This window comes from Drosophila teissieri, chromosome 2L, assembly GCF_016746235.2.
Source record: "Drosophila teissieri strain GT53w chromosome 2L, Prin_Dtei_1.1, whole genome shotgun sequence".
In the NCBI taxonomy this organism is placed as follows: Eukaryota; Metazoa; Arthropoda; class Insecta; order Diptera; family Drosophilidae; genus Drosophila; species Drosophila teissieri.
The window spans coordinates 8,741,223-8,757,183 of record NC_053029.1 but is presented as its reverse complement, the minus strand read 5'-3'; the positions used below and the strand labels follow the sequence as shown (position 1 = coordinate 8,757,183).

The 15,961-nt window shown below is 45.6% G+C and overlaps 6 protein-coding genes and 1 non-coding gene across 7 annotated transcripts; 6 read left to right on the top strand and 1 right to left on the bottom strand.

The window, feature by feature from the left end:
• The first annotated feature begins 43 nt into the window (after positions 1 to 43).
• Positions 44 to 1,056, top strand: LOC122613407 (protein SCO1 homolog, mitochondrial). Its single transcript, XM_043787565.1, has 2 exons — positions 44 to 535; positions 598 to 1,056. The coding sequence occupies exons 1-2, from the start codon at positions 142 to 144 to the stop codon at positions 957 to 959; spliced, it is 756 nt and encodes a 251-aa protein (XP_043643500.1). The 5' UTR covers positions 44 to 141; the 3' UTR covers positions 960 to 1,056.
• A 977-nt stretch (positions 1,057 to 2,033) lies between these two features.
• LOC122625879 (probable splicing factor, arginine/serine-rich 6) lies at positions 2,034 to 8,073 on the top strand. Its single transcript, XM_043805928.1, has 2 exons — positions 2,034 to 2,722; positions 6,974 to 8,073. Exons 1-2 carry the CDS (start codon positions 2,298 to 2,300, stop codon positions 7,329 to 7,331), a joined length of 783 nt encoding a protein of 260 aa, XP_043661863.1. The 5' UTR covers positions 2,034 to 2,297; the 3' UTR covers positions 7,332 to 8,073.
• On the top strand, positions 3,465 to 5,458 carry LOC122625878 (nucleolar protein 58). Its single transcript, XM_043805927.1, has 2 exons — positions 3,465 to 4,855; positions 5,033 to 5,458. Exons 1-2 carry the CDS (start codon positions 3,585 to 3,587, stop codon positions 5,286 to 5,288), a joined length of 1,527 nt encoding a protein of 508 aa, XP_043661862.1. The 5' UTR covers positions 3,465 to 3,584; the 3' UTR covers positions 5,289 to 5,458.
• On the top strand, positions 4,894 to 4,966 carry LOC122612003. The gene has a single exon (XR_006325576.1). It is a non-coding gene; the product is annotated as a small nucleolar RNA SNORD53/SNORD92 (small nucleolar RNA).
• A 210-nt stretch (positions 8,074 to 8,283) lies between the features above and the next one.
• On the top strand, positions 8,284 to 10,967 carry LOC122625143 (wee1-like protein kinase). The gene is made up of 5 exons (XM_043805072.1): positions 8,284 to 8,964; positions 9,109 to 9,445; positions 9,502 to 10,206; positions 10,310 to 10,443; positions 10,531 to 10,967. The coding sequence occupies exons 1-5, from the start codon at positions 8,463 to 8,465 to the stop codon at positions 10,680 to 10,682; spliced, it is 1,830 nt and encodes a 609-aa protein (XP_043661007.1). The 5' UTR covers positions 8,284 to 8,462; the 3' UTR covers positions 10,683 to 10,967.
• A 437-nt stretch (positions 10,968 to 11,404) lies between these two features.
• On the bottom strand, positions 11,405 to 14,321 carry LOC122625136 (5'-3' exoribonuclease 2 homolog). The gene has a single exon (XM_043805059.1). It carries the CDS (start codon positions 14,212 to 14,214, stop codon positions 11,515 to 11,517), a length of 2,700 nt encoding a protein of 899 aa, XP_043660994.1. The 5' UTR covers positions 14,215 to 14,321; the 3' UTR covers positions 11,405 to 11,514.
• Positions 14,322 to 14,583: 262 nt separating this feature from the next.
• On the top strand, positions 14,584 to 15,862 carry LOC122626097. The gene is made up of 2 exons (XM_043806222.1): positions 14,584 to 15,193; positions 15,284 to 15,862. Exons 1-2 carry the CDS (start codon positions 14,648 to 14,650, stop codon positions 15,497 to 15,499), a joined length of 762 nt encoding a protein of 253 aa, XP_043662157.1. The 5' UTR covers positions 14,584 to 14,647; the 3' UTR covers positions 15,500 to 15,862.
• The last annotated feature ends 99 nt before the right edge of the window (positions 15,863 to 15,961 follow it).

Genomic DNA, 15,961 nt, shown 5'->3' with positions numbered 1-15,961 from the left:
TTTAATATACCGAAAATATACTAATAAATGGCGTTTCGGCGTGACTGGCAGAATAGGAAGAAGCAGCAGGACACCGGCGAGATTTTTATTTCTCCAGAACATTTACGTAAAGCTTACAAATTTCTGAAACCAGGGCGCAGGATGTCACGTTCCCTGCAACGCTTAGTTGGCAGCTGTCGTCGCTGGGCACAACAGCCCGCCATTCGTCACTATGCCGTTCCCGCAGATTCCAGCAAAGGCAAGGGTCCGATCTCTTGGAAAAGTCTGGCCGTCATTGGAGCACTTGGAGCCGGTGGAGTCGGCTTTATGCTGTACGTGAAGAGCGAGAAGGAAGAGGCTAGAATGAAGGAGCGTCAGCGGCAATTGGGAAAGGCGGCCATCGGCGGCAGTTGGGAATTAGTGGATTCGCAAGGAGCGGTCCGCAAATCGGAGGACTTTTTGGGCAAGTGGCTGCTCATCTATTTTGGGTTTACTCACTGTCCGGATATTTGTCCCGATGAGCTGGAGAAGATGGCCGCCGTGGTGGATGAAGTTGGTAAGAAAGGCCTGAGTATCTCTTCCAAACAAAAAAGAACCCATGACTTTAAATCCTCACAGAAAAGTCCCCTCAAACGCCAGCGGTGCAGCCCATCTTTATCACCGTTGACCCAGAGCGCGATTCCAAAGAGGTGGTGGCCAAATACGTGAAAGAGTTTTCGCCCAAACTGCTGGGACTCACCGGAACCGTCGAACAGATCCGCAAAGTGTGCAAGGCCTTTAGGGTTTATTTCAGCGCTGGACCGCGGGACGAGGACAATGATTACATCGTCGATCACACCATCATCATGTACCTGGTTAACCCGGATGGCGAGTTTGTCGATTACTACGGCCAAAATCGGGACAAGGACCAGTGTGTGGCCTCCATTTTAGTGAACATAGCCAAGTGGAATTCTATGAACAAAAAGGGATGGTTCAGCTAGGCTGGCTAAGCTAAGCAAAAGTTGTTTCGTTGTATTTACTTAATGTATGGCATAAAATATGGTTTTTACTTGATGTATATCAAGTTTTATATTCAAATTTTGGTTTCTATGGCTTATAATTGGCTATACTTTAGTTAACTGTGGATCAAAATTTCATTAAACTTGTCGCCTAAATAATTAATAAATAATTAAATTAAATATTTGAGATAACGTGTAATTTTGAACACGCTCAGTGAACGGAGTAATAAATATTTAAAGTTATCGCAGAAATGTTATTGTTAGTGAAGCGGTTCGTGACACGGATTCCTCTGTGGTACTTGTACTTGATAGGGTGGCATTTTTAAATCATTTAAAACTGTGGTTAATTTTTTGATGCATTTTTCCAGGATCCTTACTTAACTAGGCCTTCATGAGTCTATAAGCACGACATTCCCGAACAATGGAGATATTCCCCAAAGAATGCGGTTCCAATTTTGCAATTGCATATTCTATATACTTTCATGACCCCTATATACTTAAGCCACACATAGGTTGTTTGATATTCCTGTTTTAAACATGTTTGCATTTTTATTTTTTTAAATTCACCTACAACTACCGAATAAATAAAAAGGAAAGGTTCCACGTTCCAAATTCCACCGTTCCTTCATCATCGCGCTATTTGACGATTTTTAAATTACGAATATTTAATAAAGTTTCCATCTAACTGATTTCTAAGACAACTCGAAACTAAAAGAATGATCTGGTTTAGAAACAAATTTTGTTACGAATTATTTATTTTAAAATGTAGTTGAGCAGTGCTCAGGGTTTAAAGTAAAATAATATCGTAATGGTAAAACATATTTCAATAATGGAATACGTACTACAAATGTTTTGAAGTACAATCGTGCAGTTTTGTTAAAGCTGAGGGAAAGTTTTGAAAGGGAGGAATAATTTTGAATAGATTTTTCGTAGTCGTTGAAAACAAAAATAGCCGATTCGTATTTGTCGGCCCTGGAAGCCATTGTTGCCAGACCCTCCTGCAATTAGAGGACCATTAACCGCCCAGTGAGCATAACATTTAGTATATTTATAGAGAGTCCGTAGTTTCTTTTAACGGTCTGCCCACGGTCACTCTGTTTGCTACCCGGTAAAATGAGTTTTGCGCTGCATTAAATAGAAAATAAACACAACAATTCGCGTCTGCCGACCGCGTTAAGTGACTAAAAGTGTTCGCCAGTGCGCGATTGACCGTGCAAACTTCCCAGGAAGGCTGTGGCAAGTGACTCCAACCCATCATCGATTTTTTTCTGCGCTGCTGCCACATTAATTTGGGCCCGGGGAAAAGCGAAATAAACAGAAATGTCGCGCCATCCAAGCGATAGAAAGGTGTACGTGGGTGATCTGGGCAACAATGCCCGCAAGAACGACCTGGAGTATGTGTTTGGGGCGTACGGCAGTCTGCGCAGCGTCTGGATAGCCCGCAATCCGCCAGGCTTTGCCTTCGTGGAGTTCGAGAGTGCCCGTGATGCGGCGGATGCAGTGCGCGGATTGGACGGACGGACGGTTTGCGGACGCCGAGCCCGGGTTGAATTGTCCACTGGAAAGTATGCCAGGTCCGGCGGAGGAAGTGGTGGTGGAGGAGGAGGCGGCGGCGGTGGTGGTGGTGGACTCAGTGGACGCGACCGTGGCGGCGGTGGTCGTGGAGACGATAAGTGCTACGAGTGCGGCGGACGGGGACATTTTGCTCGCCACTGCCGCGAAAGGAAGGCCAGGCAGAGACGCAGGTAAGCGCAACTCCCATTCGCAATTCGCCATTTCCATTTTTCATTCATTGTCGTTGCCAAAAAGTTTTTGCTTTTTGTAACATGGCGAGAGAAACGCATACATACAAACATACGCATACATACAAGCATACGCATACATGCATGCGTGCGTGTGTGTATGCCCATGCAAAAATGCTGAGTTTGTTTGGACACCTCTGGCGCATGTTAAAACTAACACCGTGCTGTTATGCGCAATGTGTGCTGTTAATAGCCGCGTATCGAGCAGTGTTTTACCATAACAGCACGCACACGTGCTCTGATGGTTTACCCATTAATTTCAATATAAGAAGTATATCGCCTACTCCTATAACTAAGAAATAATGCATGACAACGGTAGTTAAATACTTTCAAAAAATATAAATAATACAAATTTTTAAAATAAAAGGATAAAATATAGGATATGAAAGGATATAACATAGTAATAAAAACGTTTGTGGGTAAAAAAAGGGCCCACATAAAAAAATGTTTCTAATATTTTATACTTTTGACCATTTAAATTCAAATTTATGTTTGATTCTGAATTAGAATTAAACAAATTGAAATAAGTTAAATTAAGTAAAGGGTAGCAGGCGGCTGTAACCCACCCTTTTACGCTATTTTCCCCGCGCTTTTACGTTCGTGGTGAATTATTTACAGTGGTGCTGTTAAGCGCGAACGAAGTGGCAACGCCGAATACCGAGGGTACACGTGCTTGCACTTCATTTTGGATTTTTCTTTTACACGCGGCATACGGAAAAGAAGGTTAAGTTGCTGCTGGCTGCCGAGAGTTTCGGTGGTTTTAAATTGAATTAAAATTGAAACTAAATGAGCAGAGTGTGACGCGATGTTTGTGCTCTACGAAACGCCGGCGGGCTACGCAATTTTCAAGCTGCTGGACGAAAAGAAACTGGAGCAGGTGGACAATCTGTACCAGGAGTTTGAGACTCCGGAAAAGGCCAACAAGCTGCTAAAACTGAAGCACTTTGAGAAATTTAATGACACCACAGAGGCGCTGGCCGCTGCTACGGCGGCGGTGGAGGGCAAGGTGGCCAAGCCGCTGAAGAAGACCCTCAAGAAGATTCTCGTTGACGACGTGCAGTCTTCACTCTTGGTTGCTGATGCCAAACTGGGCACAGCCATCAAGGACAAGCTGTCGGTACAGTGTGTCTACAACACTGGCGTCCAGGAGCTGATGCGGTGCATTCGCCAGCAGGCAGACAGTCTGCTCGGTGGACTACCCAAGCGGGAGATGACCGCCATGGCCCTGGGTCTCGCCCACTCTTTGTCGCGCTACAAGCTCAAGTTCTCGCCTGACAAGATCGACACAATGATTGTGCAGGCCCAGTGCTTGCTGGATGACCTGGACAAGGAGCTGAACAACTACATGATGCGTGCACGCGAGTGGTACGGCTGGCATTTCCCCGAGCTGGGCAAGATCATCACCGACAACATTGCCTTCGTAAAGACCATCAAGTTGGTGGGCACCAGGGACAACATGGCCACAAGTGATCTGTCCGACATTCTGCCAGAAGATGTGGAGGAAAAGGTCAAGGAGGCGGCCGAGATCTCTATGGGTACCGAAATTTCCGAGGAAGATGTTCTAAACATTCAGTGTCTGTGCGACGAGATCATATCGATCAGCGATTACCGCACCCACTTGTACGACTACTTGAAGGCAAGAATGATGGCCATGGCTCCAAACTTGTCAGTGCTCGTCGGCGACACAGTTGGCGCTCGACTGATTGCCCATGCAGGCTCGCTGATCAACCTGGCCAAGCACCCCTCATCCACTGTGCAAATTCTGGGCGCCGAGAAGGCCCTCTTCCGTGCGCTGAAGACCAAGAAGGATACGCCAAAGTACGGTTTGATCTATCACGCCCAGTTGGTGGGACAGGCAAGCCAGAAGAACAAGGGAAAAATGTCGCGTTCGCTGGCCGCTAAAGCATCGCTTGCCACTCGCGTTGATGCCTTCGGCGAGGAGGCCACCTTTGAGCTAGGAGCGGCACACAAAGTAAAACTGGAGTCGCGACTGCGACTGCTGGAGGAGGGTAACCTGCGCAAACTCTCGGGCACCGGAAAGGCCAAGGCAAAGTTCGAGAAGTACCAGGCCAAGAGGTGGGTTTTATCTGTCAATTATATAAGTGTATACCGATTTCCAGTGATGATACCCAAAAGGTTTCGCGTTTATCCGATTATGATGATGATAAACCTTGGCTGTCTGAGCGAAATTGAGTTTACAATTAGGCTTCATTCTCAATTGTTCTGTGTATTAACCATTTCTTAACTTTTTAGTGAGGTGTTCACCTACCAACCGGAAGCCGACAACACCTTGAACGTGAAGAAGCGCAAGCACTCCGAGTCCGAACAGACGCCTGTTAAGAAGGAGGAAGCAGCTGAAGAGGATGCGGAGGTCAAGTCCGAGAAGAAGAAGAAAAAGAAGAAGAAGCAGAAGGACGAGGAGGAGGCCGTTGAAGAGGCGGCAGCACCAGAGCCCGAGGAACAGCCAACACCAGCAAAGAAAAAGAAAAAGTCAAAGCACCAGGAGTAGTTTCCCACCTTGACTAGTTGTAGGTCTTAAGTTTTAGCATCCTAGGTTACCTTACTGTAAAGTATAGGATTTTACAATTATCAACAAGATTATTGTTTCTGATGTACATTAGAAATAAAATGTAATATTTGCATAACAAACTACAAATATTAAAATGTTATTCGAATTGATTTTGATATACTTAATTTTTACCGTAGGTCTTACATAAATATGTACGTCTTTGGAAACCATTATTTCTAGTACATATTAAATATTTCTTTTAAATGTATTGCATTTATTTTAATGAATTTGGTTAGGGTTCTTTTAATACACAAACAATAACTTTCGGCAAAACTGGATTTTAAGCAATGGGTGCATCTTGTCTGCAAAGCCTTGCAAAATATTTCAGAAGCGGCTCCCAACTTTGGAGGCCAATCTGTCACTCTTTGCGAGGTAAAAAGTACGTTTGACTGCGGTAAAGAGACCAATGAAGCAGAACATTTTTACGTCAGCCCCAAATGCTTGCTTGCATCATGATGTCAGACATTTTGACCAATTTGTGGTTAACGGCGTGGTATATAAAAGCGATTGCTTTTGTCATTGCATCTGTCATTTGAACGGGAAAACGATGCGAGATGCATGGTCATTTTAAGTTGCTGCTGGTCCTGGGACTTCTGCTGACCTACGCGGCAGCCAAGAAGAAGGAGGCCTCATCATCCGAGGAGGAGGAGGGTGGCGACAAGTACGAGAAGAAGAAGTTCGGTGACGAGGAGCATAAGGGTGAGCATGGACACAAGGAGCACAAGGAATGGGAAGAGGACGAGAAGAAGCACCACGAGCTGGAAGATCACGAGCACCACCACGGTGACAAGGGGTCGAAGAAGAAGAAACACTATGACGAGAAGGATGAGCATGGCGAGAAGCATGAGCACGGCGCCCACAAGAAGGGCGGCAAACATCATCACAAAAAGAAGCACAAGAAGGGCCACAAGGAATTAGAATACCACAAGAAGTTCAAAAAGGATGAGTACGTGAAGGAGAAGAAGTTCTACGATGATGAGCACAAGGGCGGACATCACAAGAAATATGGAAAGGAGCACCATCATCATGCCGAGGAGCACGGCGAGCACAAGAAGGGCGAAAAGCACGAGGGCGGCAAGAAGAAGGGCCACAAGAAGCACCACGGCCACTACAAGAAGGGTCACCACGACGAGGACCACAAGAAGTACAAGAAGGAGCACAAGTACGGCGACAGCTTCGAGGAGAAGAAGGAGCACGGCGAGAAGGGCTCCAAGAAGCACGGCCACAAACACTACAAGAAAAAGGGCGGCAAGCATTGAGCAGGCGATGGGTCTCCAATAGGCGATAATACATGTGATCTTTATGTGAATGCAGCATTAAAACTGGGAAAGGTTCTAAGAATATTATACTGTCTTGTATTTCTTTTAATAATTTTTATAAATTGGATGGTCTTTCTGATGATCTGTAAATAGATATTTTAGACTTACAGTGCTCGAAAAAATATAGCACACAATAAATTAACGTGTGTTGTAAATCTTTTCAATTGACAATAGTGAAATACATTTTATTAGTTATTTCTTTAAAACTATCTTAACCCGCATATCATCAATATAAAAAGGTGCCTTAAATTACAATTTTTAAAACCTCATCGCTAATTTTGACGATTTGTCCCATTTCATTTTCAGAAGCAACTCATTCAGCAGATCTCGCAGCACATCGCGACGCAGGCGCACTCGCTCCAAGTCTGGCACTCGATCCCGCAGTCGCTCCGCCGGCTCGGTGGGCCGTCGCTCCGGTCGCTCAAACGGACGGGATGAGAACGGATCGGCGTCGAGGTACAGCGACCACGAGCGCAACGGCAGTGGAGCGGTAGACTCTCCGCCGCCGCCAAAGCGGCGCTATGACGATGAGGACGATGACCGGGTCAGGGGATCGCCGCGGTCGCGTTCCCGATCTCGATCGGCGTCGCCAGCGGTGCGCCGTGGATCACCGCCCAGGCGTCGTGGTGACTCGTCCGCCTCACGTTCCGTTTCAAGGGACTAGCGACACCGAACGGATGCAGACGGAGCCCGACACGCGATGATGAGGGCCAGAGCTGCAACCCCCCCATGAATCCGGCGAGGTGGGCTCTCCACGCACTGGACTCTAACCCTCATTCCCAAAAGAAACAACCTCACATGTAACAAGACAGATTCCCAAATACTTTTTCATGCAGTATCCATCTACGGTTTAGTTGTCCAAAACCATATTAGATAAGGGTTTTAATTTATAGTGGAACTCGAGTTTGCATATTTTAGGTATTCTTATGTTCCAACACAAAAACAAATACAAGCACACGCAGAACAAAGGAGAGCGCTTCGGAAAATCATTTGACGGAAGGAAATTTAAGATATAGAAATGGATCGGCAGCCGCAGATTATCGATCTAGTCAAGATTGCTATGTAAATTGATTTGCCTTGGATTTTTTTTTGCTTACCCTGGAATTATACTCGAATGTGCAGAGGACAAAGCATCGCCACCATTTTCATGTCAATTCTACACAATTTTCAATTTATACAACACAACACACTTGATTATTTGACTCCAATCTCTGTATGATGTGTTTCTATATTCGTAATAATTAAGTCTTGCAACAGTGCATAATAATTATTCATACATTGATGTCATAGTTAAGTATTAAAAAATACATATGTATGGATTCTTGAGCTGTGTGTTTGAATTATATAGCAAATGCGCCGAACACTAAAATACAGATATTCAATCAATAAATTAAATGCCAAAATAAGTTGTTTTGTATTTGAATTTGGCGGGTATGAGCGATCTTGATCTAGTCTGGTAACTTCGGTTTAATAGTACGAGCTCATTTGCCGTGCTGGTATTCTTTGTTTGGGAAAACAATTTTAGTATTTTGTAATATTTTGTTTGTCTGGTAACCTTGAATTATTATTTATTCAGTATTTTTAGGCCAGAGCTAGTATTTTATTGCGCATCGGGTACGGCCACATTAATAGACTCGCATTCCTCCAGTTAAATTTTGTTTTGTGTTTTGTTTTCCCTTTTTTTTAACTATTGCATCCACTTTGCTGCCGCCTGTTTCTATACAAACAGTTGTGAAATCAGAAAGAGCGAACAGCATCGTCTTGCACCGCGGTCAGCTGGACAGCTACAGCAACAATGGCATTCCGCCAGTCGGAACACGAGATGAGCGTCACCTCACTCGATTCAAGCGTCGAGCTGAGATCGCGCTCCCCATCGCCGCAGGTCTTCAATCCTCGCAAGCTCCGCTTCGCCGACGACGATTTTGACAAGGACACGCCCGAGGGAACGAGTCCGCAGCATCCCCTTCAGCAGCGGCAGAAGCTATCCTCCATCGAGGAGCAGCAGCTTGGCAGTAAGATTGGCGAAGGTGGCGGCGACGGGGACGTGTCCATGTCGCCGCCATGCCAAAAGGTGCGCGCCCTGCGACTATTTAGCACTCCGGCCACTCCAAAGACCATCCTGCAGAAGTCGACGACGCAGTGCAGCAACCATCTCTCGGCGGCAGCAGCGGCAGTGAACGCCTCCCGGCGCAGTGACGACCTCTTCCGCCTGTCAGAGCGCCCGCGATCCCTGCCCCTGCATAACCGCAAACTGCCCACCCAGGATACCGCAAATGTGAATCCCTTTACGCCAGATAGTAAGTTTAGCATGCTTGTTTCTGGGAATTAATATGCAATATTATATATCAATTCCCAGTTTTGTGCCTTAATGTGCACATTACTTAAAAATTGTCCTGTTTAGTCTTATTAGCAATCTAATAACCCAATTCTTTTATTTCTAGGCCTTTTGGCTCACAATAAGAAGCGTTGTCGCACGCAATTCGGACGCGAAAACCTCAACCTGAATGTGAATGCTATGCAAAAGTATTTGCTCAGTGATGCCTGCGACGACGATGTGGCGGAGGAAGCGGGCGACACGATGCGCGAAATCCACCAGCAAGCGCCCAAGCGGCTGGCCCTGCACGACACGAATATCAGCCGCTTCAAGCGGGAGTTCATGCAAGTCAACGTAATCGGTGTGGGTGAGTTCGGTGTGGTGTTCCAGTGCGTCAATCGACTAGATGGTTGCATTTATGCGATCAAAAAGAGTAAGAAGCCAGTGGCAGGCAGTTCTTTCGAGTGAGTATTCATTAGTTTCCACAATGAGCGACGTTTAACAATCTATTTGCTTGCAGAAAGAGAGCCTTGAACGAAGTCTGGGCTCATGCTGTACTGGGAAAGCATGATAACGTGGTTAGATACTATTCCGCGTGGGCGGAGGACGATCATATGCTGATCCAGAATGAATTCTGCGATGGTGGCAGCTTGCACGCGCGCATCCAAGATCATTGCTTAGGTGAGGCAGAGCTAAAGATTGTACTCATGCATGTGATAGAGGGTCTGCGCTACATTCACTCAAATGATTTGGTGCACATGGATCTGAAGCCTGAAAACATATTCTCCACCATGAATCCCAATGCACACAAACTGGTGGAGGTGCAGCCGCAGCAGACAAAAGACGACGATGGCATGGACAGCGTATACGAAGAACTGCGCCATTCAGAGAACCTGGTTACGTACAAGATCGGCGACCTGGGACACGTGACCTCCGTTAAGGAACCCTACGTCGAGGAGGGAGACTGCCGTTACCTGCCCAAGGAGATCCTTCACGAGGATTATTCGAATCTCTTCAAGGCTGACATCTTCTCGCTGGGCATCACGCTATTCGAGGTGGCCGGCGGTGGTCCGCTTCCAAAAAATGGACCCGAATGGCATAACTTGCGAGATGGCAAGGTGCCGATTCTTTCAAATCTGAGCAGAGATTTTAACGAGCTCATAGCCCAGATGATGCACCCAGATCCTGATAAAAGGCCAACTTCGCAGTCCATATTCAGTCATCCGTAAGTTGATTAAGTCGAAACGATTAGCGATAATCGTATTTAGTTACATTTGTGATAAAGGAGTTCACACCATACATGCATTTTATGTTCGTTTAAATTGCAGAATTCTGAGTGCTGTTGACTCCAAAAGCAAGCTGCAGCTCGGCCTGGAGCTGACCGTGGAGAAGCGCAAGAACGAAATACTGATGAACAAGCTGAGAGAGGCCAAAAAACAGATTAAACTGCTCGAGCAAAGAGGTAAGAGAAATAGTTTTATAAAAACATCAAATTAAAGGTAGTGCTTCTTAAGCTTAAAATGTTTAACGTTTCTGTAACTCTTTTTAGTTAATCTTCTTGCGGTAACCAACAATCCAGACAGTCTGGATGGGCAGCGATGCCTTCGCTCCTTCACGCGACGCATGCGCACGCCGTTCTCCAGCCATGGCAAGTTCGACAGCATATCCGATCGCAACAAGAACGTTATCACCAATATCTGATAAGCTCGCAACTCCTACCGAACCGATAGCCAAACTCTTCCGAATCGAACGTGAACTAAGCTCACATTGTGTTACCTCTTAAGCGTATTCATATAATCGATACATATTTTAAACTATTCGCTTTCATTTAAGCTCGTGGATTTAGAAGCATTCGTAAATATAATCTATATATTTTTCAAGCTCAGTGAACTTTTCTTAGTTTAGAAAGCACGATCGTTTTAAGAAAAACCCCCGTAAATTTTAAGATTCTCGCATAGTTGTAACAAGTATTGTTTTCGAAATTAAAAAAATATTTATTATGTTACATGGAAAACGAAATAATAACATTTCATTCGTTAAATATAGCGAATGCTATTCCACAAACGTTACTGGTTTTATTGGCGACTCGGGTTTTCATCAAAATTTAATTATATTTGCGAAGTTTAGCTTGAATTCAATTTGTTACTCCACTAGACATTTTGTATATATTTTTCGCCACTTATATCATCTGAAAATTAATCAAAATCTAAAATATGTATTTTAATCGTCGAATTTTTTCTACATCTTCGTATTTCCAGTTAAATCGCTTTTTTTCACGCAGTCAATGGGAATATGTTCATTACTTTAATTTGACTTGTTTTCTTTGAGGCACTAGGACTAGATGTGGGCTGTAAAGTGTTGTGGATGCATTGAAAATGCAGTGGGTGTTTAATTTGAAGAACAATCTTTGAACTAGGAATGAGTTGGTTTGAAAATCCTTAATCAGTATATTTTCTTCATTAAAAAATAATGGTATTCAACATGGATTAAACTTTTGTTATCAGCTACATATTATTTTGTATGTATGATATACTTAAAATCTTCTATAATTCTGGTTCTGTTGTCTGCTGCCGCCTTGTTGCTGGTAGTTGTTATTCCTTGGGCCATTGTAGTTGTTGAAGTTGCGCTGCTGGTTCGAATTGTCCTGATTGTATCTCTGATTGTGGCCATATTGCTGTCGGTTATTGTAGTTGTTTTGATAGCCGCCACCCTGATGCTGGTTGTAGTTATTGTTGTAGTTGTAGTTATAGTTTCGGCTATTGTTCTGATAGCCCTGTCCTTGGTTTCCGCCTCCACCCTGCCCGTAGCCCCCTCCTTGCCCGTAGCCTCCGCCACCGCCTCCCTGTTGGTTCCTAATTCCAGCGTTCAACATGCGGTGCCCACTGTCCGGAACGTAGGCTCTGGTCAAATGGCTATTAAAACCGATGACGGGACGATGCTTGTTTCCCGACTGCTCATTGGGCAGCACCTGTGGCGGATCTACGGCGTTTTCCAGACGCTTCGCTTCAAAAATGTAATCATCATCGTACTCCGGATCCTTGAACGTGGTCGTCACGGTTATGTTATCATTGATGTCCGATAGCCCGGAAATCGGCGACTTCAGAATGCCGCTGATGGCAGTGTTTAGATCGGTTTGTCCCAAAGTGCCGCGCATACCGTCAAATGAGATGGCTTTGCAAACGTTCTCATCATCCTTTTCGCTCACTTTTTTGACCTTTTTGTAGTGCGGACTTTGGTTGCTGATGTACAGGTAATTGTCACCACGCTTGTTGCGCTTCACCTCCTCTCCAGTAAGTTGGTCATAGTAGGGAACCAAAGCCTTGAAGAGACGCTTCTCATCGACGAATGGCAGTAGAGCAACTCCCTGCCAGGCGAACTTTTTGCCATTCAGATCGATCTTAAAGTCCTCCGGATAGAAGTCAATGATTGGTGAATCCGGGTCGGACATGAGCTTTGCCCAGGGCTCGGGCACGTGCGAGCTACTGGCTGCCGGAAAGACGCCCATCAGTTGCTCGAGCGGATTAAAAGGCTTTGTTCCCTTTTCGAACACGGTGGACAGCCCCTGGATGTTGACGAAATCCGATGCAAAGGGAGCATAATGGTATGGGAAGTACCAGTTCCAGGAGGAACAGCCCTGGTAGTAGTACTTTAGAACCCAGCACAATCCTCGGACATACTGCAGGGCTACAGCGTAGCGGAACTGCTGGTTTCCTGGTGCCACATCAAACTTGGACTCGTAATAGCGGTCCTTGAAGCCATCCTCCCACAATCGCACCTCGTCGTTATCCTCCTCTTCTTCATCATCTAAATCGGCTTGATCACCCGTCCGTTTTCTATTCCTAAGGGCCGCAGCCTCCTCCTTGTAGTTGCCAACGCTCCTCTGCTGGCTGTTTGGACCTACGGCGCTGGCGCCAAATGCAGATTGATTTAAAGATCCGTGATCCTGATTCCGTTCTTGCCTCTTGCGAGCTTTGTCCCTGGCCTTGAACTGCTCCTCGCGCCGTTGTCGGCTCTTGAAGATCTGGTCCTCCGCATTGCCCAAGTCGGTCATAATAAGCTGCACCCGGTCCAGATTTACATCTCCCGAGGTGGTAAGATAGCCCTTTGTCTTATAAACGCAATTCTTGTACAACTCCACCAGGCGATCCACTGCACCCTCGCGAATCTCCAGACTAGGCAGATGTGGCAGAAAATCGTTGCCCACGAAGAAGCACATAAACACCCAGTCATCCAAGGCGCGCTCAAAGCTGTACTCAAAGGGCAGATTCGGCATTTCAAGAGTCTGCTTCAGGTACTCGCGCAGCACACTCAGCCGCACAAAGATGAACTTTACCTCGGCGCCGATGGGAACATCGGGCTTAAAGTTAGCGCCGGTCGGTGCAGTGGCTCCTAGTCCGACACACTTGTCCATCTCGTGGCCAAAACCGTTACAGATGTCGCAGGGACGCGGCTTGTTCGGCAGGAACTCCTCCCGAATAATGGTGAAGTTGGGCTCGTGCGTGGCCAGTCCCAACATGATGAGATCAGCGTCGGCTCCGCACAAGACGTGCTGCGTGTTGGGATCGTGATCCGGCTGGGCACGTTGCTTGCGGATGTAATCCATGATCTTGTGCTCACCCTCACCGGGCACATTGGCGTCCGACAGGATCACCTTGATGCCCTTCCAGGCCGGGTTGTTGTTCAACCGATCGTGGACAAAGTAGTGCAGACACTTGCTCAGTCGGTCCATGAACGGGGTGCCCGGCGTGATGCAGTTGGAGTCAAAATGCTCTCCTTTCTCCTTCTCCGGCGGCAGCTTGCAGCCGCGGCTCATCAGCTCCTCGCGGATCCGTGCTATCTCCAGCCGCTTTTCGGTGGTCTCTTTGGCCGCCCGGAATCGACGAGATCGCTGCTGATTCATCTTGGCCCGCGGAGCCACGCCATCGATGGCCATGTACAGCAGTTTCCGGGGACGCACGATGCCGAATAAGCGATCAATGCAATCGAAGATGGCCACCATCATTTCGTCCTCGTTTTTGGGCGCCGGCTTGTCTTCCGGATGCGTGCACGGATGGATAATACCGTTCATGTCCAGGTAGAGATTGTCAAATTCTATCCCATTCGGATTCGGCAAGGTGGCGTCCTCGTAGATGTTTCGCCCGGTGTCCGGGTCCACCTGCTTGTTTTCATTGCACTCGATTATCACGGATGGATATTTTCGGCTCAGCCAGCGAAAGAATGCTGGAACTCCCATTATAACGTCGATTTAAACTCTATTTTCCTTATATTTGGTCAAACTCTCGTTTTTCTCGTTTTCTTCACCTACACTTCAAGCATGCTCCGGTCAGTGAGACCGTATAATTGGCGGGGATAAAAAATACTACAATTTCCATTAAGATGTTAGCTAAATAAAATAGCTAAAACTCTGTGCTTAAAACAACTGTTTAATTTATTATCTTTAAGTACTGCATGTTTTTTATATTAAACATTTACACGTTCAACAGTTTCTTTCCCAGTGAGTCAAAGATTAATAAAAATCTAGCCATTCTCATAATTAGCTGTTGGCGGTACATTTTGACGGGAAACAGCCAGAACTGCATTTCTTGTAACATCTGCGGGGATACCAGATCGTCAGAAGTAATTCATGTGGTCGATTCGAACGAATAGTTTTATTTTAAGATCTCGCGATGGCCAAGATACTGCAGAAATACATCAAATTCTCCGTCAAGGAGCTGGATAACTACGCCAGCAGCCCGGAGTCCTGCGTGCGGTGCATCAGCACAGACATGCACCTCGCAATGGGCCCGTACGGAATGGCCAACTTCAAGCACGCGCTCCACGAGCTCCTCATCCGTACCAAGGTGGGATTCTATGACTCCGGCCTCGACGGGATCGTCCTTGGCATCAAGAACATTAAAGTGCACGGGCACACGGCAGGATTGCGCGCAGACGATCCCACCATGCATCTGGTCATAAATGCGGACTTTTATGTCTTCCGTCCGAAGGAGGGCTCCATCCTAAGCGGCGTAGTGCGGCACATCTCCAGGCACCATGTCAGCGCCGTCATTTACCGGGTCTTCAACACCTCCATCCGCTTTACCAACCAGAGCGCAAGTCGGGAGGACTTCGTCATGGACCAGGAGATCAAGATCCGCATAAAAAGCTTCGACATCAGCAACGTGATGCCTTTCATCGAGGGAGAACTTTTGCTAGAGAATGGCGAGGCTCCTAAGGTAAGTTACTACTGATACCAGAATAACTGGCGCAAGCAGTATCCAGCCTAGACATTTAGTTAATAAACTCCTATACATTTTGTGTTGCAGAATAAATCTATTAAGTTTAGCAGTCCCGAACCGGAGGAGAAAGAAGTCAAGGAAGAAGACCCGGATGAAATGTTAGATGCTCTTTTAAGAGAAATTAAGAAAGAACCCGAATTCACGCCGAGAAAGAAAACATCAACAAAACGCAAGAATGGAGAAAACGGTGACACTCCAAAGACGAAAAAAGTGAAAAAAGAAATAAAAAGCGAGCCCATATAGCTTTAAAACCTTTTTCGTTTTTAACATTTCTGTATAGTACAAATTAACAATTACATAATGTCGAAATGTACAAATTCCATAGAGTTACGGCATCAAGCCGACTGGGGCTGAATATAATCTTAGCTTGCAATGCAGCTATTGTACCAATATTCGATGTATAAGTGCATAGTTTATGGTACTACACCTTAATTATTATACCATACCTTACCGATTGATCGCCACTGCATTGGTCAGTTGGATATGATTAATGGAAAACAGTTTTTAAAATGTGAATATGAATACTTTGTAATACATATGTATTTCATACAAATAGAGTCAATATTTTACAATACATTAAATACAATATGTGTATTATAGTTATAATATCTGGTTTTCTTTTATAAATCATTAAAAGCTTGTTGCATACTATTTTGATTTCGCTAATTATTAAATAACAAGCAAATTTAATAATATCAGATTCTA